Source organism: Opisthocomus hoazin, chromosome 9 (genome assembly GCF_030867145.1).
Source record: "Opisthocomus hoazin isolate bOpiHoa1 chromosome 9, bOpiHoa1.hap1, whole genome shotgun sequence".
Classification (NCBI taxonomy): domain Eukaryota; kingdom Metazoa; phylum Chordata; class Aves; order Opisthocomiformes; family Opisthocomidae; genus Opisthocomus; species Opisthocomus hoazin.
Genome location: NC_134422.1, coordinates 33,255,843 through 33,282,924, shown reverse-complemented (window position 1 = coordinate 33,282,924; position 27,082 = coordinate 33,255,843). Strand labels below are relative to the sequence as shown.

The 27,082-nt window shown below is 42.7% G+C and overlaps 1 protein-coding gene across 10 annotated transcripts in view; it reads left to right on the top strand.

The window, feature by feature from the left end:
• ERBB4 (erb-b2 receptor tyrosine kinase 4) overlaps window positions 1–27,082 on the top strand; it is a 687,907-nt gene that overhangs the window by 325,073 nt on the left and 335,752 nt on the right. For all 10 annotated transcript variants that reach the window (XR_012764976.1, XR_012764975.1, XM_075429769.1 and 7 more), the window contains exon 3: window positions 23,892–24,078. Coding sequence is in view for 8 of the 10 variants with exons in the window: in XM_075429769.1 (XP_075285884.1) it covers window positions 23,892–24,078 (187 nt within the window). In the remaining 2 variants the exon portion in view is untranslated. The remainder of the gene's footprint in view (window positions 1–23,891; window positions 24,079–27,082) is intronic.

The window sequence follows — 27,082 nt, the reverse complement described above, 5'->3', positions numbered from 1 at the left end:
CCTCAAGTTACAGAGAGGAAATAGGTAGAGATGAAATGTTTTGACTGACCATTTGGTGAAGGTGGGGCAATAAAGTACCACTTCAGCTTCCTGGCTTTTAGAGATCTGTTCACCAGACAGTCACCAAAACATATGTCTGCACTGTTCTCTTCCAAAAGGAAGACTATCCTTGTCTTTGATCGGTTTTTCAGGAGCTTTGTGCAGCGGCTGACTCATGTCCAAAACATAAGCATATCTGTTTACTACCAAGGCCTGTATGTGCTTCCCAGAAGGATATTTTCTCTATCTGTTTCCCTGGATCTGGCAGAACTTGCTTTTATCCATGGAAATGTTTGTTCAAGAGATGAAAGGTCCTTGGGAGAAAGCAATCAAGGTACATTACATTCTCTTCCTTGTTTACACACCACAGCTTCAAGACCCCTTTTCATAGTTTTCTGCATTAAATCTAATTACGATGGAGACAACCAACCTAGGAGAGCTAGAGGTGCTGTACATCATTGCAGAGGTACTAGTGAATTGGGGACCAGAGATTTACCCCAAAGCAGGATGTCTCCCATAGCTTTATCTCCCTTGACAGTAATGCTGTGTTTAAGCATGGGGCCACAGGCAATGCTGTAAGGAGTCAAGGTGTCAGTCTGGCTATTCCTTGGTTTTGGGAGAGGGAGTGTGACAGTGGGTCGTGCCCAAGTTGGCTACTCTTTCGACCTGCTTGTTCCTCTAGGGTTTAGCCACTAGTTTTGGTATGTGTGGGTCAGATAGTGGCTCTGAGAAAAAACAGCACGGTTCGTATAACTCTTCAGATCCTAGGGTCTGCATATGCATTGCTGTGACTTACGGAAATGCTGTGAGTATTGATGCCAAAGTGGCTAGCACAAGATCACAGTGAACCCCATGCACAAACATTCTCTAGTGTTCCTGTACCATCTTGGCGTAAGGTTGTTGGCTCTTAGCAGTCACTGGCTGGAGGGAATTTCTATTGAGGATATCCTATTTTTGAAAATACGGCAAATATTCCCCTGTGTTCTGACTTGCCACATGGCTTTCAGCGTGATGGTTCAGCAGGCCACCTGGTAGGGCTTGCAAAACATTTAATGGAGGCTTCTGATTAGAGCTACCCAGCAAAATTGCCCCACGTTGCCTGTTGTTGCCTAAGAAGGTGTCTTCTTACGGAAACCTTCTGGTGCGTCATTTACTCCAGGGGTCAAATGCTGTCCCCTGCCACGTACTTGAGAAAAGCCTGAGAATAGCAACAGGAGCTGAAAGCCTCAGCTTTGTGGCGGCCCAGCCGGCCAGCCTCAGGAGTCATGTTGATCAAGTGCTTCCTAATGAAGGGAAAAGAAGCTGGAGAGTTGTTTTCTAAGAATAAAAATTCCTTTATGGTTTTTTGAAAACTACTTTACACTTTGCACAAATGATTGCTTAGCATCTGGCAGGCTGGGTTTTTGCCATGTGTGACAGAGGATACAGTTTGTGTAGTTGCAAGCAATCTACTGAAAAAGCTTTTGTGTAGTCCTGGAGCCCAGGAACTTGTTAATTTTGAGCAGTCATTTTCCACATTTAGCCCATTAGAGACTCTATTTTTGGTGACCTAGTTTGAGCTCTTTAAAAAATAATCAAGCAGCATTTTTCAGATCTGATTTGTAATGGGACTGTGGATTGGTTTTGCAACTTGAAATGAAAGTCGGTTGGGGGGGGCAGATAGAAATGGCTTTTTATCTGCTTGGTCCTTCAGAGCTAACATTTGCAATTGATTTTAGAAGGTCTCTACGAAGGTTAATCTGACAAAGGCTATGGCTTGGCTTCACCACATCAAGGGTTATTGTTTGACATGCCGCTGGGAAAATAATAAAGTAGCTAGGTTTAAATAATACTTTCTATGTGATAACCTCCAGGAGTGCTACCAAGTATTACTGGGCATGATCCAAACACTGTTGAAGCCTGTGGATTCGCTCACTCCCCAGTGCGTACGACAGGGTTTGGATTAGGGAGCGAGCAATTGGGGCACACGCCAATATGGCTTGCCTTGGGTTACGCAGTGACTCTGCTGCAGCAGAGCTGGGATTAGGGCTCAGACCCAAAGATCCTATTTCCATGCTCTAGCTCGGCTGTGGGAATTAGTACCACGCAGGAGAACAACCATTTTATGGCTGCTTGTGACTGTGGGGGGGCCTTGGAGGTGACAGACCTTTAGTTTTTCTAAGAGAGAAAGGATGCTTGCAGCTGAGAGCTGCCCCAGCCCCAGCGCCAGCTTGTTCGGATGGGCAGTTGTGAACAATTCTAGCAATATTACGGTGAAGAAAAATACCTGAAAATAAAATCTCTGTTTCTGACTTTATATATGTGACTTGTTTTTGCATTTTGTGGCAATGCAAGATTACATTCCTAAGTATCAGATGGCTTGGAGTGGCATATACACCATTTTCACTTATCTGTCCCTCATTTTCTCTGGATACCCCTTCCCACATTGTGGCCAGCAAGCTGCCTTGCTTTGGGAGCACGCCCCGACCCTCGGCTCCCTCCTGAGATGAGGGAGAGCAGCTTAGCAAAGCTGACATTGCAAGGAGAAACAGAGAGTGATCCTCTGGATCCCAGAGAAGAATCTTTGTGACATTTTTTAAGATCTGCAAATTTAGGAAATATATCTACCAGTTCAGTAGCAAGGGAGAAGACATACCCCTCTCTAGGAGACACAGTGGTGGGGGGTGTCCCTGGCGTGGAAAGGTTCAGGGGTTCTCGAGGCAACTGTAGGAGAAATGTGCAACCACTGTGTGTCGTGGATGTGTGCACCTCCCGTCCTTTGACTGTGAACGCCCCTTCAACAGGGCACATGGAGAGGGAGAAACAGAGCCAAAGCATGCAGAATTACAGCAAAGGTTTGGAGCAGCTGTGAGACTCCTGCTAGGGCCAGCTGGACCCTCCTGTTAGGGAGGTCAGAACTGCTCCTTTGTGCTTCTTGGTCCCTGCTGGAGGCCCAGCTTCTGTGGGGCTGACCCGCAGAGCACAACCCTGCTTCAAATGGGAGTTTCTTGCTGTTGGATGCTGTGTGCCTCTTTTCTCAGTGTAAATACTCTTCCAGGGGCTGGGAATTGGCAAAGATGATCATATAATTCAATTAAGGTCAGATTGTTTATAATTAAAAATGTTTGGCCTATTAGAAATATGAGACTCCTATATTTAATTTATATTTGATTTAAAAAACAAGAAGGAAATTAGTAATTTACCACTTTCTATAGCCATTTTCATTTTTCTGTAGCTCAAAAGCATTTTGATCCAACAAATGAGATATGGCAAATGTTCTAAATACTGTTTAATTTATTTTTTTTAACTGAAAAAATATGTAAATGCCTGAGAAATTATACTTTGAAAAGTGACTACTGCAAATTAACGGCATTTCACATGGATCTTACTTTGCATTTTTAATACACATAATGTGTGTCCCACATTACATGATTTGCATTATAAACCAGAACAGCTCCTGTGTCGCTGCTGCTGTCCAACAGTTGAACAACAAGGCTTGTCTTTCCAAACTGTAGAAATACATATTTACTCAAATGATGCAATTTAGGGTTTTTGTATTTACACTTTTCTAGTCAGTCAGTCACGCTGACATCTTTTATAGTCAAGGCTTTTTAAACGTATCTGAGTAAATCTAGCATTTGAGGAATGGAAGTGCCAGACATAGGCTGGAAGTAATCATTTTGTTATTTCATTGACATTTTGGCTCCAGAGTTGGCACCTTCTCTGCCTCTGCCCTCAACTTATGTAAAATGTTGCGTTATCGTGTTGTGCCATCTTCAGCTGTGGTGGTTTTAGCTTTCCCCACTGGGCCCGTGGCATTAAGCGTAGGGCTGGGGACACCCTGGTTCCTGGGGCTGGTCTTGTCCCTGGCTTTATGCTGCAGGCGGGCTGGCGCACATTTCATCAGGACCCAGGATACTGAAAGCGCGTCTGGCCACTGTCCCTTCACCACTCCAGAGTGCGTGTACGGCAAAGGGCCTGTCGCCTTTGGAGTCTTCCTCCTCCTGGTCCTGCCTTGTTTCTCTAGCCTTCTGCTGACTGAAGCATCTGGAAAAAGGGTTGGATGACCTCCATGATGTAATCTTATCACCATCAACACTGTCAATTGTTCGAAGCCCTGACTTGGGTCATCCACATCTGTTATCAGTAGTTTTCCGGGATTGCCGATCCTCATTGTCCAAGGACATTCGGTTTATGGGTTTAATACTCCCGCATCATTAGTGTGGTGTCTCCACTGCTTGAATTTCATTCCATGCTGGAGGTCACAATCATAAATGATCTTGAGTCAGCTCACTGCAGTACATGTTGGTGTCTGGCTTGAATATGAGGAGCTCTGCAGCCTCCCAAGCTCTCATTATCATGGAAGAGGTTAGTTGTGGCAGACGAGGTAAGTTAAGTGAGCATGACAGCTTAAATACCTCTTGCTTACATTAAACGAATGCATCATAGTACCTAATAAACAGGCATAGTATCTGCTGAAATGGGGAACTTGCAAGTTTAACAAAGAGTTGTCTGAATCTAAGAGCATTTCCGAGTTGAATGTAGCTGTGTCTGTGGTATTTGCTTCAGTGTTGCTCTCTGCTTTGCTCTGTGTGGAGATTCCCTCTGATTTTGTACCTGCTTGCAAGTAAATGGTAAGTGCTATTAGTAGTTTTGTGTTTCTGTCTCCTAAGAGCCTGTCCTTGTGGTTATAGCTGCGTACTACCAGACTGTGGGGTGCTGGGTGCGACTGGAAAACCCAGCTGTGGGCAACCCTCATCCAAAGTTTCAAACTCGTAGGGCTGTGTTAGAGCCAACATTATCGCTCTGTCTGCAATTTCACTTGCAAACAGACTTCAGGAGGAGGGGAAAAGGCCAGTGCCACAAAACTAGCTGTAGCTGAAATGCCTAGGACATGAGGCTTTTCAGATAAAAGAAATACGGTTATGATAAATGATGGAAGCAATAGCACTTTATGCTCTTCTATAAATATCTAGACAAATTAAAAAATTCACTAAGTGCCTGTGGTTACCTGGCTGTGCAGGACCTGTGCTGGTGCCACCCAGTGTCGAACACAGCCCCTTCAGCTCATGAAGGATCGGGGATGAGAGCTGGTCGACATGTTGGCTGCTCAGGGAATTCTTTCCTGTGCAAGAACTGCGGATGGAAGGAGCTCTGGCGCAGCACCTGCTTGGTGCTGGTGCCTCAGGAGGGCTGGTGGAAAGCAGCCGGTTTGTGTTAGCAAGCAGCAGCATTTCTCCTCCGTTAAGAGGGCTGAGTGCTCCCCAAATGGAAGCCAATGCAATCCTCTTCTGGGTTTGCCTGGAGCTGCCACGCTGAGACTTGGGAAAGTTAAAGGTGGTACCAAGGGAATTGTCACAGCTTCAGAGGTGGGAAGTGAGAGGTGTGCTGGACAATCTCTCGCCTGGGGAGTGCCAGGGTAGCTGCTGACTTCAAGAGACGTTCACCATTGACACAGCAGAGGATCGAAACAGGTTTTCCAGCACTTTTCCCCTGCTGATCGCCTGTATTATGCAAAACGAGCAGGAGAGGTGCCTGAGGACTGGAGAAAGGCCAGTGTCATTCCAATCTTCAAAAAGGGCAAGAAGGAGGACCCAGGGAACTACAGGCCGGTCAGCCTCACCTCCATCCCGGGAAAGGTGATGGAGCAGCTTATCCTGGAGGCCACCATCAAGCAAGTGGAAGAAAAGAAGGTTATCAGGAGTAGTCAGGATGGATTCACCAAGGGGAAATCATGCCTGACCGATCTGATAGCTTTCTACAATGACATGACTGGATGGGTAGATGAAGGGAGAGCCATGGATGTTGTCTACCTGGACTTCAGCAAGGCTTTCGACACAGTCTCCCATAATATCCTCCTAGGGAAGCTGAGGAAGTGTGGGCTGAATGAGTGGTCGGTGAAGTGGATAGAGAACTGGCTGAATGGCAGAACTCAGAGGGTTGTCATCAGCGGCGCTGAGTCTAGTTGGAGGCTGGTACCTAGTGGTGTCCCTCAGGGGTCAGTACTGGGCCCAGTCTTGTTTAACTTCTTCATCAACGACCTGGATGAAGAGTTAGAATGTACCCTCAGCAAGTTTGCTGATTACACCAAACTGGGAGGTGTGGTAGACACACCAGAAGGCTGTGCTGCCATTCAGCGTGACCTGGATAGGCTGGAAAGTTGGGCAGAGAGGAACCTGATGAGGTTCAACAAAGGCAAAGGCAGGGTCCTGCACCTGGGGAGGAACAACCCCATGCACCAGTACAGGCTTGGGGTGGACCTGCTGGAGAGCAGCTCTGTGGAGAGGGACCTGGGTGTCCTGGTGGACGACAGGTTAACCATGAGCCAGCAGCGTGCCCTGGCTGCCAAGAAGGCCAATGGGATCCTGGGGTGCATCAAGAAGAGTGTGGCCAGCAGGACGAGCGAGGTTCTCCTTCCCCTCTACACTGCCCTGGTGAGGCCTCATCTGGAGTACTGTGTCCAGTTCTGGGCTCCCCACTTCAAGAAAGATGAGGAGCTACTGGAGAGAGTCCAGCAGAGGGCTACGAGGATGGTGAGGGGACTGGAGCATCTCTGCTACGAGGAGAGGCTGAGGGAGCTGGGCTTGTTTAGCCTGAAGAAGAGAAGGCTGTGAGGGGACCTAATAAATGCTTATAAATATCTGAAGGGTGGGTGTCAGGAGGATGGGGCCAAGGTCTTTTCAGTGGTGCCCAGTGACAGGACAAGGGGCAATGGGCACAAACTAAAGCACAGGAAGTTCTGTCTGAACATGAGGAAGAACTTCTTCCCTCTGAGGGTGACGGAGCACTGGAACAGGCTGCCCAGGGAGGTTGTGGAGTCTCCTTCTCTGGAGATATTCAAGACTCACCTGGACGCGGTCCTGTGCAGCATGCTGTAGGTGACCCTGCTTCGGCAGGAGGGTTGGACTAGATGACCCACAGAGGTCCCTTCCAACCCCTACCATTCTGTGATTCTGTGATTCTGTGATTCTGTGATTCTGTGATTCTCAGCTCACTCTCAGCAGGCATCAGGGGTTTTTCTGAGAAATAGAAGTGATGCGCTGCTTCTAATCAACACTTTCACGGCTTCCTATTTATTGGCATTGCAGACTGGAAGGGTCTCGCTCCCTGGCTCTGTCTCTATTTGCTATGTTGCTACAGCATTGGCATGACCTCCTTCTTCCCTCATGCCTCACTCCCTGAACCATGTTTCGTGCCTTGCAGTAGTTACAGACGTCTAGTAAAAGGCTGCATACTGCATTTCATGCACATGTCAATGGCTGTGTCCTTCTGGAGTGTGTAATTAAATCCGTAGCTACCAAAATGGAATGACACTGTGGAGTTACCACTACTTATATTGCTATTTTCAGGACAGTAGGAACAGTTTGTAGTCTCCCGTACTTTGTCACCAGGCTGCGTCTGTGGCGTGGTGAGCAGAAGCTTATCTGCTGAGTGATAGGCAGGAACAGCACAATGGAGCAGAGTTGTCTGAGTAGCAGCACACGTGCACCTCGGAAGTCATCTCTGAGGTGAGGAGAGGGTGGGAATAGCAGCAGCGGGATGCTGAGAATTGAAGACACATAACATAAACAGTTCTTTTGCCAGCTGAAAACCCAGCAGGATGATGATAAAGTGCACAGTGTTTATTGATATCTGAATGACTATTTGTTGCCAAAAAATGCATTTTAGAACTTAGCATAAACTCAGTTATCTGATTCTAGCACGGCTTAGTATTTATTAGGAAATATATGGCTTTTTTATAGCCATTGTTCACCTTAGGGGGAAAATAAAAAAATGGAGAAAGCCATTTTATTTTAATAGCACTGACTTCCTAATTTAAGCACTCTGTATCAGCAGCTTCTTTGCAGAGTGGAAAGAAATGGTGGGTATTACCATTTATCCTTTGTTATGGAACGCTCTCTCCTCTCTCTATCTCCATCAGCAGAGCCAGGTAATAATTTACTGCAGTGGACGCCAAGGGATATCAGCTCCCAAGCCGCTCCAGTTCGGGTAGTTTATCATCATGAGCTTTCAAGAAGGTAAATAAATTGATTAAGGGGGAAGATTTGTCATGTCAGCATTCTTGCCCACCTAGAAGGCAGCATTTTTTCCCTTCCTCCTTATCCTACCTCTGGCTTTCTTGTGCTGAGTTTTCTTGTGTGCATAAGTAGCTTTGATAAGGAGTTACTTTCTTAGCTGTGTCTCAGAAATAGCATGTGTTATATATATGGATATGTAAATCACGCTGGTTAGCCAAGGGTCGTGGTTTGAGGAGAAAAGTTCAATCAGAACTTGAAGAGCAGGAAGAATATTTGGCTGCCTCATGCACCATCAGCCCTTCAACAGCTGCCAGAGAGATTCCTGCTAACACTAGCAGGACCTAGGAAAGGCAGTCAGTGATGAAGACACATGCCTGGTGTAATGCTCTCTTTCTAGAGTGTGTGTTTGCACTTGCTAAACCTCCTCTGACAATTTCCACATTCTGTAGTTTGTCTCCAGAAATTCATAAACACGCTGAATAAGGTAAGTGTAGGGAGCCAAGCAGCAGAGAGTAATTCAGCACCTGATCAGTCACCTGATTCTTAGTGATTAGGCTGTTTAGAGAGCTGAATACCATGCAGTAATTTCTAGAGCTGGTCATACTGTAGTTACGCTCTGAACAAGCCTTCAAGGAGGAGCTTGTGGCTCTGATAATTTATGAACACCTTGACCCATAGCAAAACTTTTATCATCCATTCCAATCTGCTTCAGGTGGAGCCTGTTTGATTATGACCCGCCACAATTCACTGTGCTATACTGTGATTAATTTTTAGTTCTCAGGGAGTAAGACAATAGTTCTTCTCCAGCACTGTCAGATTTTGGAGGCGGGAGATGCTCCATGCCTTAAGCCAGGGCTGCCATCTAGACTCATTCAAGGGTTACACCAAGAATTTCTTCCTAATAAAGCAGCATATGTGACAAGAAAGGACTAAACCTGAACATCTGCACCATGACAGTCTTCTGAGACACTGGCCTCCAAAATATGAGCCAGCCAGAGTTTTGCATAAAGAGTAGCTTCAGAGAAAAGTATCAAACTTTTTACCCACAGATGCTCTTCTGACTAAATAATTTTCCCTTCAAAATGCTGTTAGCTGGGCAAGGATGATGCAGTTTGACAGGCTGACATCACCCAGGGAGGACATCCTGAGGCAGAAAAGAAGACATTTCCATCTGCGTTACGACAGCAGCAGCTGCGTGTGGTTATGTACTTTGCAGAGCAGGGACAGGACCACGACTTGGTGGAGCACATTCTTGAAGGCAGAATTCAGCAAGCATTTAGGGATATGCTTTAGCTTAGAGAGGGAGGCTAAGTTTTTCCAGTCTGTACCCACACATAAGTGCCTCCATCCCAAAGTGTTGGAGTTTCAGTTCCAGTCGTTTCTCAGTGAAAACCTCAGCTGAAGTCCCCTGGCTGTGGCTGGCCTTACATGGTTCTTTGTCCTCCTGCCTGAACTGAGACCAAGCCTCTGCGAAGGAAGATGGACATCATTGTGGGGGAGCTGGCTACAGCTGTGGTAAGCACAGCAAAGCCTCTGGGGACACAAAAGGGAGTTCCTGGTCTTATGCTGCAACTCAGGAGCTCTCCAGATAAGCCCTGAGCCTGTTTGCTTCTCTGAAAGGAAAATATTTCCTTCTATTTGGTGCATCACTTCATTTCTAATATTGAAATACGCATTTGGTGTTGTCAGTACAGTTGAAGTTAATCCCAGCACAACTTTCCTAGAAGGATAATACCTGCTGTGAGGAGCGGTGCAAGCAGGCAAACCTCTTTGTCCGGCCACCCGTTCTGCAGCCCTCCCCTCACAAGCACACATACCCACACACGTGCAATCCCGTCCCATTGCTCAGGTGTCCTGCAGTGTCGAAAGTGATGGCTTGCTGGCAACGATAAGAGAGGGGGAATATTTGCAGTTCCATGAAAGGACATAGCATGAAGATAATTAATTAAAACTATTTGAAAGTCCTTTGAAGCAGCCTGTGATTAAACGTAAGGATTTCTTGTGGAACAGAGCTAAATTTGGCCTCAGGTATCTCCCCCTGCTTCTTGGCCCCTAGGGGATGCATTGTTAAGAGTTCTTTCAGTTTTAATTGATTCGTCTTTAGTTATAAATCTCGTTGAGAACAGCCAAAGCAAAGGACACATGTTAATTTGTAGGTGTCCTGTGAATTAACGCCAACTCTGACAGAAAAGGAAAAAGCATTTGCCTTGTTGCTGCAAACACCAGAATGTGAAGTGACATGCAAATGAGCCTCCAGTGCCTTCCAGATCGTCATCTCATTTGTATCTTAAGTCTAATATTTGCAGCAAGGGTGGCAATGGTTGCGATAGTGAAGTTTCTCCAGCAGACATTATCCCTTAGCCCATGATGCTATGTTCAAAACCAGGGGTCAGTTCTTTGTTCCTTGAAGTTTGCTGCGAATCTGTCATTTGTGTTATTGGAGTTCCACGTAGCCATTTATATCGTTCTGGTAAATATTTGGGTAAAGCAAAGCGCTGGAGTGCTAGGGCTGTAATTATCTCTTTAGACTGAGAGTGCCTGCTGATTTTTGGGTGCTGGTGAGACAGATTAACCTTAGTCTTTGGGCTTCACGTGAGCCCAGTGTGAACTGTTGGAAAGACAAAATCAAAAAGCCAGTGAACCTTCACTGGAAATGGCAGTATTGCTGGGATTTGTAGTGCAGGGTATGCAGATGTTACCATCGTCTCTGTTTTAATGAATAATTTGAAAGAAAACATTATATAGAACAGCAGCTTTTCAGCTCTTTTCTCTAAATTCTAAGCATTGACTTGCAAAGATCATGGCTGTTTTTCTGTAGCTACTGATAATTTGCGTTTTATTCTTGACTTTGCAACTTCATTTTACTTAAGAATTCCATTATGCAGTGTAAGGATATTGTATGACACAGAGCTTTCCCTTTTCTGGAAAGCTTATAGCCGAAATGGACAAGAGAGGGAAAAAAAAAAGGTGGCAATTTTATGAAGGCAAAGGAAAATTTGCTAATTCCTCTCTTAAAGATGTGGAACAGTGAAGCACAGAAATGCACTAGTGGGCTCATGGAAGGGAGTAGAGAGCCACTAAAAGACGATCAGAATACAAGTAGGAAAACAAAACCTCAAATGGTCTGTTAATTGCTGTCAATACCTGGGAGCAGTTTGAACTAAAGGACAGCACCTTTAGTCAAGTAAAATAAAAAACCTTTGCTTTTGAGAAGGTGTGGGCAGGTGACAGTTCCCTGCTTTCTCAAGCTCTGGTTGAACAGAAGCCAAAGCTCAAAGCTTGTGCAATGACAGTGACAGGCCTTTAACATACACACTGGCAAATGTAATTAAGGTCCGCAAGGATTTCATCCTGGACAGAATTTATCCCTTGGTTTGTAATGCTTGAATTTAGTATCAAATATTCAAGGACTGGCAGGGTCAAATAGGGATAGGAAAGTACTGTAACAGACACGGGCAAAGTAGGATGCTAAAGTATTCATCTGAAAGGTCAGCCATCCATGGAAAGCTATCAGGAAAAATACTGAAAATAACTTGCTTCATCTCATCTGTGAGTCACAGAGCTAAGCATTAGCCACTCCTGCCCCTGTCATGTAGGACTTCCAGAGCGTGAAGTGCAACATGTGCAAGCTCCCACACTCAAACATGCACACTGTTTCAAGAGAGCAGACAACCAAAGGTGCCAGTGTTTGGCTGGTTATATAATTACACATATAAACTTTTCCAAATGTTGAAGTGTGTAAGGTGTGGTCTGCACATAACAAGTCCATCGTATCTTACGGGTTAAAGGGACAGAAAAGGCTGGGTTTGAGACATCCTGGAAATATTTATGCAAAGTTGTTGTATGACCAAATGATTTTTTTCAGGCATGCCCTGACCAATTAAAGACATCATTCAAAGACTGTGAAATTATATTTATTGACTTCAAAGGATCAGGACTTATACTGTCCAACTTAATGCTCACAAAATAAGTGGATTCAATAAATAAAGTTCTTGAATTAATTCAATAAAACTGAATGGATTTATTCATACAGTAAGGTGATTTTGAGGCTTGAAAGGTGTTTTGGGGGCATCTGGTAGGGAGATTTCACGTTGGGAAGACTGGGTCAGCAGGCAAGGGCAAACATAGCCCTCGGCCACTGGGACCATGCAAGTAAAAAACTGAAATTCAGAGCAGCTGAGAATAATCAGCTATGAGAAATTCAAGTGTCTCTTTTGTCTAGGGCCACATGAGAAAAGAGGGAGGAGAAAAATTATTGGGTAAACAGGCTGTGGAGCGATACGGAGAGAGTAGTTGTCTGGCTGCAACATCTGGAAATGCGTAATACTGAAGAAACAGCAAGTATGGATACCAGAGGCTGGTGCTGTTTATACTGACTATATGCTCCATCTCCAGGAGCAAAATACCCCTGACCTGACATCTTATGTTATCCCAATTCACTCTCAAAAGCACAGGTTGCTACAAATAGAAGAGAATTGAGTAAAAAGAAAAAAGTCCTTTGGAGCCAGAATGCCTGCAACTTTAACCTGATATTATACCTACCGATTGAGCCCTAAAGTCAGGCTGGGTGCTGTGAGAATGAGAACTGGTTTTGCTCAACTCAGAAAAAATTGTCATTTTAGCCAGGATTTGTCTTGTTTCACAGCAGCATGCAATTGAGTGAGGAAGCTACCTAAGGATTGCATTTTTAGACACCCAGAATACCCAAAGACAAGAAATCCTGCAGGAATACATACACAGACTTTTTTTTAGCATATATGCATATTTGTAAATACATATAAAAGCTATGTATAGATATACATACACACATGTATACACGTGTGTTGTGCAGAAGGTAAAAAATTTCTGAAAACTCCAGAGTGGCAAAACTTAATTCTGCAAAATCCTCAGACAATTTTTAGTATTAAATTAATACTGGTATAACTAAAGTAGTAATACTATTTGTTAAAATAAAAGTATTTAAATAATTCATTTTCGTATTGGTTATGTGGAGTGTGCTTAGATTCAGCAATTATGTGCTAAGTAAAAGCAGCCTCTCCTGTAATAATTTCATGATAATCTGACCTTTGGTGGTCCTAGCTCACAGCGCTGGCACTTGCTGTATAGTTTACAGACTGTAAAGTAATTACTATCTATGAAATACCACGGCTGGCCTTCCAATCAAGTTGGGTCCTTTTGCGCTCCCTGTTCTCTGTCTCAAGCCATCTTTTGTTTTCTTGTGTCCCTTAATATTGAATGACAGACACAGTTTTCAAGGCCACTACCAAGCCGACAGCTGGCTGCCAACTTTGGGCAGAGAAGGCCGTTGTTGGAATAGAAATCTGTGCTGGGTATGCTAAAGCCTTGTCTTGGGTCTTGGATGAACACTCAACACCCTGCATCATGTTTTCAAGGGAGATGTCCCCAGCATGGTCAGTGAAGTTAAGGAGGCACTATTGGACTAGTTCAGTCCACTCAGCCTAGACTTTGCCGTTTCTGTGGTTTTCGGTTACAGCCTGGCTCACGCAGGTGCAGCGCTCACAGATGGAGCGCAAGTTTTTGGGGGCCTGGCTGCTGGACCACTCCTGCTGAGGGATGCACTGGTGAGCACCCTCTGTTTAGGGGTTCAGAAGACATGATTCAAAATCTTCATGCTTAATTTTGTTTAATAATAAGTACAATAATAGCTCTTCAAAAGCTGTCTTTCAGGGAAAGGTAATAAGGGTATTAATAAAAACAGGTGAGGAGAGAGGCCCTTTTTTAGCTTGCTGCATTATTTTATCATTGTCAATCAGCTGGGAACTCCTTTGAGATTATTCCTGTATAGTTAATAGCATTGTTTCTGTGATGACTTTAATGATTGAACCTTTCTTCCATCCTTAGCTATGACAATAACTACTCTGCTTTTTCTCCTTCAATAAGCTATTTTGTGTGGTTCACTACATTAAGGAACATTATTAACTATAGAGTTTTCCTCTAATTAAGCCATTGGCAAAACATTGCTTGTCCAATCATTTGCTGGTGAGAAGTATTGAAAGAAATTATATCTTGTACTGAGTGTTATGCTTTTCCTGCCATACACCCCCTAAAAAAGAACAAAATTATATAAAAAGAAAGCAGTAAGAGTACAAACTCAAGCACTCAGAAATTAGATAACGCCAGAATGACAGCTGCCTGAATCTGCCTTGCATTAGGAAAGACACATTCTGTTCTTCTCTCCTCCTGATCACGAGCAGTTCCCCTTTCCTTTCTGATGTCTTGCCCTGTTCCCCATCTTTTCCTTTCATAAAATTACCATTTCTTCTGGACTCTGAATTCTTAAGCCTTCTAGAATTTTTGTATCAAGAGCAAACCACTTTGTCTAGTCTTGTTCCTAGAAAAGAGAAATAATTTTATGTAGAACTTTTACAACACCCCGTTCCATAAACTCACCTATTATTTAAACAAAAAAACATTATGTTTGTGAACCTTGAGGGAACCACCGTTTGTTTTTTGTTTCAATAATTGCATGTAGGAACAATGGTATATTTAAGGTGTCTGGTTATTCTGAACATAATTGAAAAAAGCTCCAAACATCTGTAAGATTCTGTGTCTTGCTCGGTTCAGGAACCACACAGAAAATGTTACGAGTGGGAGAAGTTTTTAACATGCCCCCTTGAAGAAAAGTATTGGAATTAATGCAGAGAAAAATCTTATCTCATGGTTAGTTCAGTCATTGCAGATTAGAGGTTGTTTTCCTGGTTGGTGGCAGCCTGCATAATCTCAAAATCGGGACTTTACGTGTTCTTCCTAAAGAATACCTCTGAATTTGAAAATCATATGCATTTACTAATTGCTCACATCTTATAAATTATGGATCTATCCTTGAAGGAGACTTTAACAATCTATTAAAGCCTGAATAACAGAGCTATTCTCTAGCTTCTAGATAAACAAAACAAAAACACAGCTTTAAAAACAACAAGAAGCCTCTTCACTTTTTATCTTAATGGAAGTAAACCTAATCAAAAGCCAGCAATTAATTAATCTCTCCAGGGCTTCTATTCTTTAAGAGATTAGGCTTACAAAGGCTGAAATAGTTTCTATAGTTAGGTGTGATGTTGAGCTCAGTTCACGTATTTGTATATGCTCCACTAGAAATAAGAGTTATAAAATCCAATATTTGGATGAAGATTCTCCTCTTTAATGAAACCAGACAAACAGTCAACAATTCCTCCAGTATTCACTAACTTATGCGTGCAAAAATATCCTAGAGTGCCAATAAAGTCAGTTCCTTCCAGGAAATGCATTTAAAATACTCATTAAAGAGTGGTTGTTGCACATGTGAATCAAACTGAAAGTATGTTTTTAGGAAAGTATTTTCTTGGGAAAGAAGAGAACAGAAAAGCTCTCCAAGAACAAGCTAACCACTTTTTCAGGATTGGACAGCCAGCCATTTTCTTCTTGCAGAAAACCAAAGTGCAGACTGAGATTGTTTAGGTGAGATTTGGCAAGGTTTAACACATTTTCACTATGTGTAGTCAGTTCCTGTGTTCAGAAATAGAACCAGCCTTTTGCTTTCAGGAGTGGCCTGACACCTTCACCTGCAGTTTGAATAGAAAAATCTGATGTCCTGTTGTTCAGCTCCACCTCTGTACCAGATCTTCAAGGATGTTTAATTCATTCTTCATCGCTTTGAGGAGTGGGAATCATGCCAGTTGAGGGCTCCCATTGCTTCCACAGTAGATGGTGGAGAAACTTTAATAAACACATTTGATTTATCTGGCTCACTATAGACTTGCCAGTAATTCATACCAGCTAACCTGGCTGTGCACTAGGAAAAAAGAAATCACAGTGTCTGATGTACAAAGCCTATCACTCATCATATAACAAATAAAACCTTCTTCTACTGCTGCATGCCCACAAAACATTCCTAGGATCTTCGCAGGCAGCTTGCTTACAGCAGTGTGTATTTCTGGACACCCTTTTACAGCCTGCACTGCATTTGTCAAGTGTATTCTTCCATTTGACTTCTGATCAGACACTTGACCTTTAATAATTATCGTGGGAAAGACATCCTTTTTCATCTCTTCTTTTTGTTCCCTGTCTAAAACTTCATCCGTTTGCTGTCTCAGGCTGCATGTAAGCTGGAGAAGCTGGGAGCGCTTCTGAGTGGGGAGAGACTGTGAGGCTGTGAGTGCAGATCCTGCTCCTCCTCATCTTCTTCCATTTTCTTTCCGTGAGTAGGAGAATGGGCATGGATGGGCTCCCTGGTGTTTTGTGCTCTGGAGAACCAAGTAAGCAACCTCCCAAGACTTAGTTCATCTTAGACACAAATGTCACAGGGATTTGGAGTGTCACAAAGAAGAACAACAAGGAGGAATCAAATGTTTTTTTCTTTAGTAGATGACATCTTGTTTTGCCAAAATAAATATACCAACTCAGTACAGTCCACTGACATCTTGGGATGCCTGTGGCAGTGCAGTTGGTACTTTGTGTAAATATGACCATCAAACGTTGTGCAGTGCAGGTAACAACTGGGGTCAAGGCTCCTTGTGTTGTTAGGAAAGCACCTCTGCTCCATGGACTATACAGTCTAGCTACAAAAAATAAACATCAAAGCTGACAGTGGACACAGACATCCCAATGCAGTGCTCATGTTGCTGGCCGGCGCTGCTTCTCTAAAGCAGTTTCAGGCATCGATTTAATAAGACAGCCCTCGCTTTGTCTTTCCTGGTGAAAGTATCCTGAGACCCTTGATTGTGCTCACAGCTTCTCATAGGCTTTGGCTGTCTGAGGGAAACTTGTTTTCCCATGGTTATTACTTTCCTAAATCCTTCCAGAGTGTTGATATTATTATCAAACTTGGTAAATAAATAACTACGTCCTTCTGTTTTAATGTATGAAAAGTCCCACTCTTGGAATAATGATGTGTAAAGACCGAGCGTTCAGAAAATAAAGCTTTAGTTCAACAACTCCGAAGGTGAGTTCTACAAATTACGTGGCAAAATCTTCACTTACGGATTTCCAGAGTGACTGCTACTTTAAATTTGAGGAAATCGAATGCTTTGTTGAAGCCATGCTCTTCTGCTCCGGATATTATTAATATTTTGTAAGTGTGTTACCAAAGAAGACTAGACGTCTATGAGGACAAGAGTATGATTTAAAGTTTCTCCAGCTGTCTTAAATACTGAATCACAGTTCGATTCTGTAGCCACGCAGCAGTGCAAGGCTTCTCAGGTACGGCTCTTATCAAAATTACAGCCAAGCCGTTCCTTTGCCTTTAATACATAATAAAACAAACTTAAAGACTACCAGAAGTTCCTCTTAGTTTGGTAGTAAATTTGAATCTAAATTGCAACTTTATTGTTTTGGACAATAAATTCTGTGCAGCTGCCAAGGCAACTCTAGCTACGATACACCGCTTGCTTCTGGATCAGGCACCAGAAAAATGTTTTCCACAATCTATGTTCTGATATTCATCAGCATGCTCAAACTTGAGGGATTTTTATTGAAGCTTGTACAGCGTATCTGAAAAACCGCTGGTGCTCAGAAGGGCTTAACATCACAATTTCACAAGTGTTGATGTAACTGAAGGATGCACAGCGTGGAAGGAGACAAGACACAAGCTTGTGGAATAAAATTCCTTACATGCGTGCTCTGTTAGCTTTGACATTGTCTCTAAATGGAGCGTCCTATTAGACATCTCAAATGTCAGTATGTACTAGATATTTCTCATGGTTATGGATGGGGCTTTGAGAGAAGCTGGCAACAGCCATGTGCCTGAATCCTGTAAATACGTCTCCTGAAAACCTTTGAAGATCTCAGCTTATCTTGTCATTAAAAATTCATAATTGGCAATGAGCAATGCATGAAACAGCAAACTGAGCTCCATAAATTGCAATTTCCACATTTTGGATATTAGTGTTTCCCTTATTAGCACTGCATGTGCTGCAGTTGCTTAGAGGCCACTTCGTGGTTATTCAGTAAATGCTAGTTTTGTAATTGCGACAATGAAAGATGTATTGCGTTGCATGGGTGAAAATGAATGAAAAACTAATGAAAGTAAATTTATGGTGTTTTAGGTTACCAGCACACTCACAAACATGCCCAACTGAATTTTGTGAAGGTGGGTATTATGATTGCCCTGTGCCCTGAGAACTTGTTTAAAGTTAAGCAAGTGTTGTCTTTGTACTATTCTGTTTCTTCCTCGTAATAAAAACAGGAAACAGATTTAGCCAGTTGGGTATTGCACAGTTCTAACGAGGTACAAATGCTTACATTTAATTGATCAAAAAGCCTAATGTAAAATGCTCTGTTCAATTCAACTTGAGATGTGAAAAGCTTCTGAAGGAGATGATGCAGTGATAACTATTCATGGTCGCTATTTTAATAATGACTTTGCAGCATGTTAATCTTTGTTAAGGTGGAAAAAAGTATGATGCACTTAGGAAATCTTTTCCCCTTTGTATCGCATAGAAATCTGACTTTCTTCAGATTTAATATAATACGACGAAGTGCACAGTTCACATTGGAGGGTCAGCCCCGCTCCTTGGATCAGAGTCAGGAGACATCTGTATCTGCTGGCAGCTGAGCCGTGCGAGGAGCCTTGCCGCTGCCTTGTAAAATGGATATCCCCTGAAAATAGAAATTACTGTATTTGCAACAAATGGGATGAAAAGGGTCCACTTGGCTTATTCCCTGTGTATATCTAATTTAAAATTCTTTGTCCTTTCTATTTATAACCTTGTAGTGGAAGAAGAAGAAACCCCTTCCCTGTGGAAACCCTTATGCTTCCCCAAACTTCTCCCGGTAGCTGCCTTTCTTTAAACCCCTGGGGGTGGCACCCTGGCTTCCCCTGGAGACCAAAGCACTTCTGTCTTACTGCAGAGGAGTGCTGGAAAAGCAAAGACTTTTGTGTTTGTTTCTTGAGTGGGTATACTGAATGTATATTCTTCATGTCCTTTTTTTTTTTTTTAAACTGTTTGTGAATTGAACACATCCATTCTTCAGGTGATCCTCATCTCCTGCACTTGTGTTTATTGGCACTTTTGCAGTGCAATCCAAGCAGACTTGAAATGTAGTTAGCTTTTATGGAAAAGTGGAAAATTAACTTAAAAGGTAATTAATTGTCTGGGGTCCCACACGCGTAGGCTGTCCCCTGCAGCAGGTTGCCGTTGCTCTGACTCCCATGCCCGGGACACGCGTCTGGTCAGATGAGGCAGCAAGGACTTTGCCTGATCAGGACCTGTGACTGGGTAAATAACACGTCTGCAGCTGAAATAAAGCCCCACAATATAGCTCTCTTCGGTGCCTTTGCCACAGTCTAACCTTCCACGATAGATGTTAAGAAGACTTGGTAGCGTTTATGAGAAACATCAGCTTCCCTAATCGTTCATTGATCTGTTGTTCTGGGCAGAATGATGAAGTTTTTGCTGTTATTTTGCTCTGTTTCACTCAGATTCATTTGACTTGAGCCGAAGGATGATTTAGATGTCAAGGAACAATCTTGCCTTTTACTCCCAGCTGTCAGGATAATTCTGGCTTTGCTGTTGGGAGCTTAAAATGCTTTACCTGTGCTCAGCTAATATCAGTTGTAATTAAGGGAACAGGTTGTCTAGAGCTCATTTTTACAGTTCATCACCTGAAAAAGAACCTCTGAAAATAACCCTTGTATTTTTGGTGTCATTTTGGGACCCCGTTTCTCTGTTTGCTCTGAGCGTGCCCGTGCTCCCCCTCTGAAGACGCCGCCCTGGTGCAGCTGAGGGGTGCAGCAGCCGCCATGTTGTGGCTGCCCCAGCGTGGCTGAGGAGAGCAGTGGTCACCATGTTGTGGCAGCCCCTCAAGGCACCTGGCGGTACAAGGAGCTTCAGGATATACAGCCCTCACTGGGTCCGTTGTCATCAAAGGGTAACATGTTTTTAGATTTAAAAACAAAACATAGGCTGTGTCAGGAAAAGTAGAGGCCAGTAGGAGACTGGTTTATAGTCTCCCGTGCCTGTTTTTTGGGTTCAGGGCAGTGCTGGGCCTTGAGAACAGCACACTGTGGAGCTCAAGAACTCATCTCCCATCTGAAAATGAGTGTAGATGAAGAGCTTTCCTCTGGTAAATATATCAGACTTGAATCCTGTGGCTTGGTATCATTTTGAAGCAGCTCATAAGGCTTTAGATTTGTCAGGGATTAATATCCCCTCTCCCCCCTCCTCCCCCCCATCTCCCATTTTCTTCCCTGCTAGAAGCGTGCTCTTTCTTATTTCAGGATCTGACACCTAACAGACCCAGTCAGAGGAGCAGATACTTTTGGCTCTTGAGTCCTCAAAGGTGTCTCCTCAGCTGCTTTTGAACAGCCAGGAGTCTCGTCAGAGGACTTGATGAAGAGCGACCCTTGTCCCTTTGCAACAGGGAACCTGGGTGTTTCAGCCTGTTCTTCATTCAAATCTGTACGCTCATTCCTGCTGTCGTATATAAACAGCTTTGGGGAGCCAAAATGCATTTACTGAAGCAGCCGGAGATACAGGAGCCTGAGTCTTTTGCTACCTCACTCAATGGCTTCTTCATGTAACCGGTCATGTCTGACGAGATGGAAAGGTGACCCTTAAGGAAGGCAAGGTCACACTGGCCGGGAATTCCCAGTCAAAATAATGCTGTAATGGGGGTGGGAAGGAGTCCCGCAAAATCACAGTGATCAGGAAGCAAGACTGGAGGTTGCCAGAGTTCGTTTGGCTTTACGCATCAGAAACTTTTAGCATTAACTCTGTTGGAGATTAATCTACCTCTTTCCATTCCATGGGAACAAAATGCAGTTATTTGCATCCTTGTCTCCTTTTTTTTCCTGAGGGACAAACTCGTGAGAAATGTATTTTTGCAAGGACCTCCAGCCCCAGCAGGAGAATGAATCTAGGAGGTGACACTCAAACAACCACTGCAGGGAGTCACTTGAACTTTTTGGTGGAACACAGATTAATGCTGAAGCAAAAGCAGCTCATATAGAGCATTAGGATACCTGAGCTTATACCCAAGTACAGGATACCTGAAGAGGAAAGCATTCAGCCTTGTGTACAAAGGATGAGAGGTTCAAATCATGCCTAACCTTGACATGACTTGCGTGTCTGCAGTGACTCCAACAAGGCTTGGAGTGAGCTCCAAGCAGGCAGGTGTCCATTTTCAGTAAGAATCATGTCAAAACTTGCGGTGACTGGCAGTGGCAGTGTTGGCCTGGAGTGGCCAAAACCTGAGCTGCCTGCTGCACTCCCAGTGCGTTTTTTTCAAGCTGGATCAGTCATAAAACACACCATCCTGCAAAACATGTTGCTCTGCCTTTTTCATTCAAATATGAATTAAAAAATAAAGTAAAACCCCAAATTAAAATAACAGACCACTAGATTTGGTCAGTCAGGTTGCTATGTTCCAGTAAATTAGCAACACTTTGGTTTATTTTTGTAATTTTGTTTTGGAAGGATTAACATGGTAGTTTCTCTGGCAAATAAATAGGTATTGCAGTATGGTGGTCAAAATACTTGCCATAATTAGTCATTTCATTCAGATAAACCAAATAAAGTACAGGGCTTCTGGGGTAGTTCACAATTATCAATGACAAAACTTTGTCCTTTTCTCGCCTCTATTTTTTTCTCATTTTAAAAAAAAAACAAACTTTGGAATGAAGTTTTGCTGCTCTGCGTGTGTAATTTCAGTGCCATGCTGAATTAGGGACCTTTCAGATGGACTTGCTGTTTGGCAGTAAATAAGGCATACCCTAAAAATAGAAAACGTGGTTATAAGTGACAAAAACTGGCAGGGAGGACTTGGTCAGATGCAGTTTTGGAACTCCTTCTAATTTTTTTCAACTCAATTCCAAGTTAAACATCCCTTTAAATTAATTAGAGCAATCACAGTATTCCTAGAATATCAGTGGAGAAATTGAAGCCATTAGTATAATTTTAATATTTCCTGAATTCTGAAGAGAGGCTAAAAAAGACAGCTTAAGGAAATTTTTGTGTACAATGAAAATGAATTCCTGATCCAACTGGCTAAGGTGAAATGTCTGAAAGCAAGGAGCTATCATGAAAGTGCTGGAAAGCTTCTGATTATAATGGAATCAGTGTCCCAGGGTATAATGCAGCTCTACATTTAATAGTGAGCTACTGAACTGTACTTCTCAACCTTGCTCCACTCAGTGGGTTCTCATCGAAGTCCTGTAATGACACTGTGCTCTGTTAAGATGCCAAGCAAGTCTTGAAATAGCTGCAGAGCTTTTTCAGCTGCTTCAGCTGAGTACAGACATCTGACTATTTTGCGGCACATAAATCCTTCCCTATGTATACTGCCACACTTGTTAATAATCTTAGCAAACTTTTATAAACCTAATTAAAAAGCTTTTGCACACTTAAATGTGAAATCATGGCAACAGCACTGAACCAGCAAAGCAAAAGCCTGTCCTTTGTGTTGCAAATCCATGTTGCCTTTATTAATGATACATACACAACACATTCAATTTGATGCCTGCTATTGTTTGCCTGTTTGTTTTTATTACAATATTGACTGGAGTTGCCATCATGTTAGTTATAGTCTGTGCATATTACTCTAAGCAGAATTTTTCTTTCTGTGTATTGTTTAAGGTATTGACTTTGCCAAAGGGAAGAAAAAATTGCATGCATCCGCTTAAGCACACAAGTAGTTGTATCAATTTCTGTCCATTAAATATACATACACACATAAATACACATATACATTGGTTGCAGGCTGTTGCAGGCATGAAGTTAGGTGAGATTTCAAAACCGTATTTGAGACACCCTTTTCGACATGGAGGTCTTGTTACTGGGAGCAGCTCTGGGCAGGAGCATCCCTCAGCCTGTGTGAAGTCCTGCTGAGGCTGGTGGGGCTATATGCGAGTGTTGAAATGACACCTTTTGAAAGTATTTGCATATTTCTAGGCCATTTATTTAAATTCCTCAGAATGAACTTAATTTTCTAAAAGAAAACTTTGTTTTCTAAAAGAGATGCTTTAAATCTTTTTTTAAATTCTAAAAACATTTTAATTCTGTTAATCTTTCGGACTTTGAAAAACTCTTTCTAGTTATTGGGTTTTGGGGTGTTTTTTCTCTTTACAACCTGGGCAATCAATTCCTGAGTATGAGCAGGAGGGTTATTGAGTAGTTCACCTAAAGCAAAGAAAGATTTCAGCCAACTCAAAGATGCAGCAATCATTCTGCTAAAGATTTTGATACTGATGTTGATCGAAGTCTGGGATATATAGCATGTATGGTTCCAGCAGTTCCAAATGAAAGTTGAAGTTGAATCTTTGCAAATGTTCAATGATTGATTTCATTTAGAAGCACAAAAGTGGGTATTAATACAATTGTGCTTTGTCTTTTTTTCACTCTTCCAAACCTGCCCCCCATTTCTACCATCAGTTCCTGTTTGATGGTGAGCTCTTCCAGAGGACTTTCTCTTACCCCATGTTGTGTCCCTCCAGTCTCACCCTGAGATATCCTGTAGAACAGAGAGTTACTTGTAGAAAATGTTATCGGAACTATGGCGTTGCCCCAGTGGATTCTGCTCATGTTCTGCAGAGGCCTTTGACCTGTTCCCTGCTTTGTGTAGTGCAGAGTCGTCGTTTCGTGCATCTTTAGTACTTTACTGTGAATTTGTGCTCAAGTTTAATAAAAATGAGAAGAACTGCTGCCTCTTTATATTCTACTTTTCAAATGAGTAGCTCTAATGAACTCAGTTGAAATGAAACAAAATGTGCGTAAAATCAGTAAGTTGAAACAGACTTTATTTTCCAATTGTTTTTTTTTCTTGGGTACAAACATCTCATACTAAAGCATCCACTGTATGAGAAATTCAGATCAATTTAAGATGGACTTGTTTTAATGTGTCTGTTTCATTTTTGCCTTTCAGTCTATCCGAGAGGTCACAGGCTATGTTTTGGTGGCTTTGAATCAGTTTGAGTACCTGCCACTGGAGAACCTGCGCATCGTTCGTGGGACCAAACTCTATGAAGAGCGATATGCTTTGGCGATATTTCTTAACTACAGAAAGGATGGTAACTTCGGACTCAGGGAACTTGGCTTGAAGAATTTGACAGGTAAGTGAAACTTGCAAATGTGATGGATTAGTCACAAGAAAAAAAAGAGCTTGCTGATTATTTGCCCCAATGCCCTCAGTCACTTGCATTCTGCAAATAATGAAACTACCATGAGAGGCTGGCAGTTGTACGTTGTTTGAGAGGTGCATTGCTACTTCATTCCCTTTTTGGTTCACAACTGTACTTTTCTCCGTACTGATCAAACGCTGTGCATGAAAGTCAGACCAAAAGTGTATTTGAAACAGAAACAGCTGTTGAAAGAGGAGATAAACTTTTTTCTTCATTCTGATGTCATGACCATGTTGGTTTCCTTGTGATCCTTGGTTATTGCATGTGTGTTGCTTCAGGTGTTACGTGTTTTCTGCCAAGTTACCTTAGCTTTAGCATCCCCTCTGCCTCTGCTCTTGCCCCTGTCTGTGTGACCATTGCTGCTGCACTGGGGAGTGGGGGGAAAGGACGGGGGTGGGAGGGAGAGACTGTATCTTTGGTATATTTAATTTTAGAACTCCCTTTTCTAAGCAAAAATAGTGCGTAATATATAGTGAGAAAAGTGCTTATTTTCTTGAGACAAAAATGTAAGCCAAGTCCATGGTTTTATGTTCATCTGTAAATTCAGGGCTAGATCATGAAGTGAGGTAGATCAACATTTCCCAGCTGAGGATCTATAGTCAGTGGCTTGGGAGATTAAAAATTGGCTAAATATCACTGGACTGTAATAAAGTGCAGGCAGTGGCAAACTCTTTTAGGGAGTTCACTGGAAGTATTTTATTTATGTGTTGTTCCTCATCAGCTATAATCATTTCTACCCTAAGCTTGGGTGATTGTGAAAAGGCCTTATTTCTGTTAGTGGGTGAATGCTGACTCAAAATCACTGACCTGAGCTGGATGTGGAGTTTGAACCCGAGTACAGGGAGGTGGGAGCCTTCTAAACTATATTTAGGCACCTTTCACTTCCTGCTTTTTTTGTGTTGCAGTATTCAGAGCAGCACACAAATGCTTACAATTCCCTGTTGTTCAAGCCTCGCCGTGCTGTACAGCTAAGCTTTCAAAAACAGGAGGGATAAGGAAGCTTGAAATACTTTACAAAATAAAACAATTTTGGCTGACACTTTCTGATCAGGCTCTTTCTTCTGGTTATACTTTTAACAATTTTCTCTACTGAGACCATCATGCTAATGTCAGAGTGCTTCACAAGGTCGCTAAATCCCTGTCATCTACTGCTCTTCTCTCTATCACTGTCATAACCCCAATTTCCTCCTCTTCTGTTCCCACATTTCTTCCCATTTTTCTGATTTAGGGTATTCATTGTGACTGTCTATGCCTTCACATAATACAGAGCCATAGCATCAGATAATAATATTACCTCTTTCTTCGTATACTTTTTCTTGTTTGTGCATCTCAAAATGCTTTGGAAGAGACATTAAGACATTAGTCTGGGTGAAACTGAGACAGAGAGGTGGTATGAGGCCAAGGCCAGAGGAGGACTGGAACCCTTTCTTCTTGGGTCTGAGGCTGCTGTTCTGCCAGGAAGGGAGGGTTCTATTTTCAGTGCTTGTTTAGCCATGGCTTTGCTGCTCAGTAAGGTGAAAAAATTTATTTTGTAGGCTTGGGCTCAAGATTTTCTTCTTAAACCAGCTGCCCTATGCTAATAGGCAGTTCCTTTGACTCCAGAGATTCTTTCTGGAAGCTGCTTTTATGTGATAGGCACAGCACCAAAGCTACCCAGCAAACAGCTTGACTTTCTTTTCAAGCATCGTAGGAAAACCTGCCTTAGCTCAGCCTCTGAATCTTTCCTAGCATGAGATCATCACTGCCACTTCTTATGATTTAGGTGTTTGCAAAGCTCTCTGATGGGATTATTTGGCTCAAAATGTATTGTTGTCTCTTGGACGAAAAATGCCCTAATAACACTAGCTTGTCTCCACTGAGCACTTAAAATAGCTTCTGGGTGTGGAGTATGAGCCAGTGTGTGCTTCAAAATACTCTTAATATTTTCTAGATAGTATGTCAGGGCCTCATGAGTCTCTTCAGCAGCTGTTCTTTGACCATTTTGTATACTGGTTAAGACGCACCTGGCTATTTTAACCCACAACCTGCTTCTTGTTGCAAATGCTGCCCCTGGAGCATATTATTACTTAATTTATTTTCCTAACATATCCTTAGCCTTAGTAACTGCGTAAAAATAACTGGTGGATGTGGCAGTCACTGATGTTGCAAGGCTGCAATAGATCAGCTGTGTCTGCACCTATCCTGTGTCTACCAACTGCTCCATATTTACATCCAAAACAAGCAGTGATTTGTTATTAATTTAAGATGACGAGTGAGCTTGTATCCTTCAAGCTTCTAGTCCACTGCAGATTTCAAGACATTGACTTTGAATGGTGCATCTCTTCCACTTGAGTAAAATATAAACAATAACTCTTGCCTTGCATGTGAAGAACTGTCTTTCCAGGGCTTATGCCTTGTGCACAGAAGTTTGGGAAGTTCTGTTCCTATTTGTGCAGTGTCTGGATGATGGGATCCTGAGGGTATTTTTGGCCAGTACTGTACAATGTACAAATACAAACACTACTCCCTGTGTTAAATAAGTGAGGAAGCTGCGCTCACCTGCGGATTATCCTCAGGCTTAACCAGAGACAGGGTTTTAGCCTCCTGTGAAGTACCATTGCATTATTTTCAGTGTGTTGTTAACAGCTGTGTTTTTATTGCCAGATATGTCTGTCAGGTTTTCATATTTAAATGTAAGTTTAAATAACTGCATTTCCTCCCTTGCGCTACAAAAAAATGACAGCTATGAAGGCAGGAAGTTTTATCTGACACAGAAAACATGATCCAGTTCTCACTTGTGATGTATGTCAACCTGTAATGGAGTTTTGTTTGTGTAGCGCAGGCCAGGACCATGTCCCAGTATTCAGGTGACACTTGCAAAAAATTTTACCTATAAAAATCCTTTTTTCACTTGTTACAAATCTTTGTCAATGGTTTCACAAAAGTGTCAGAAACA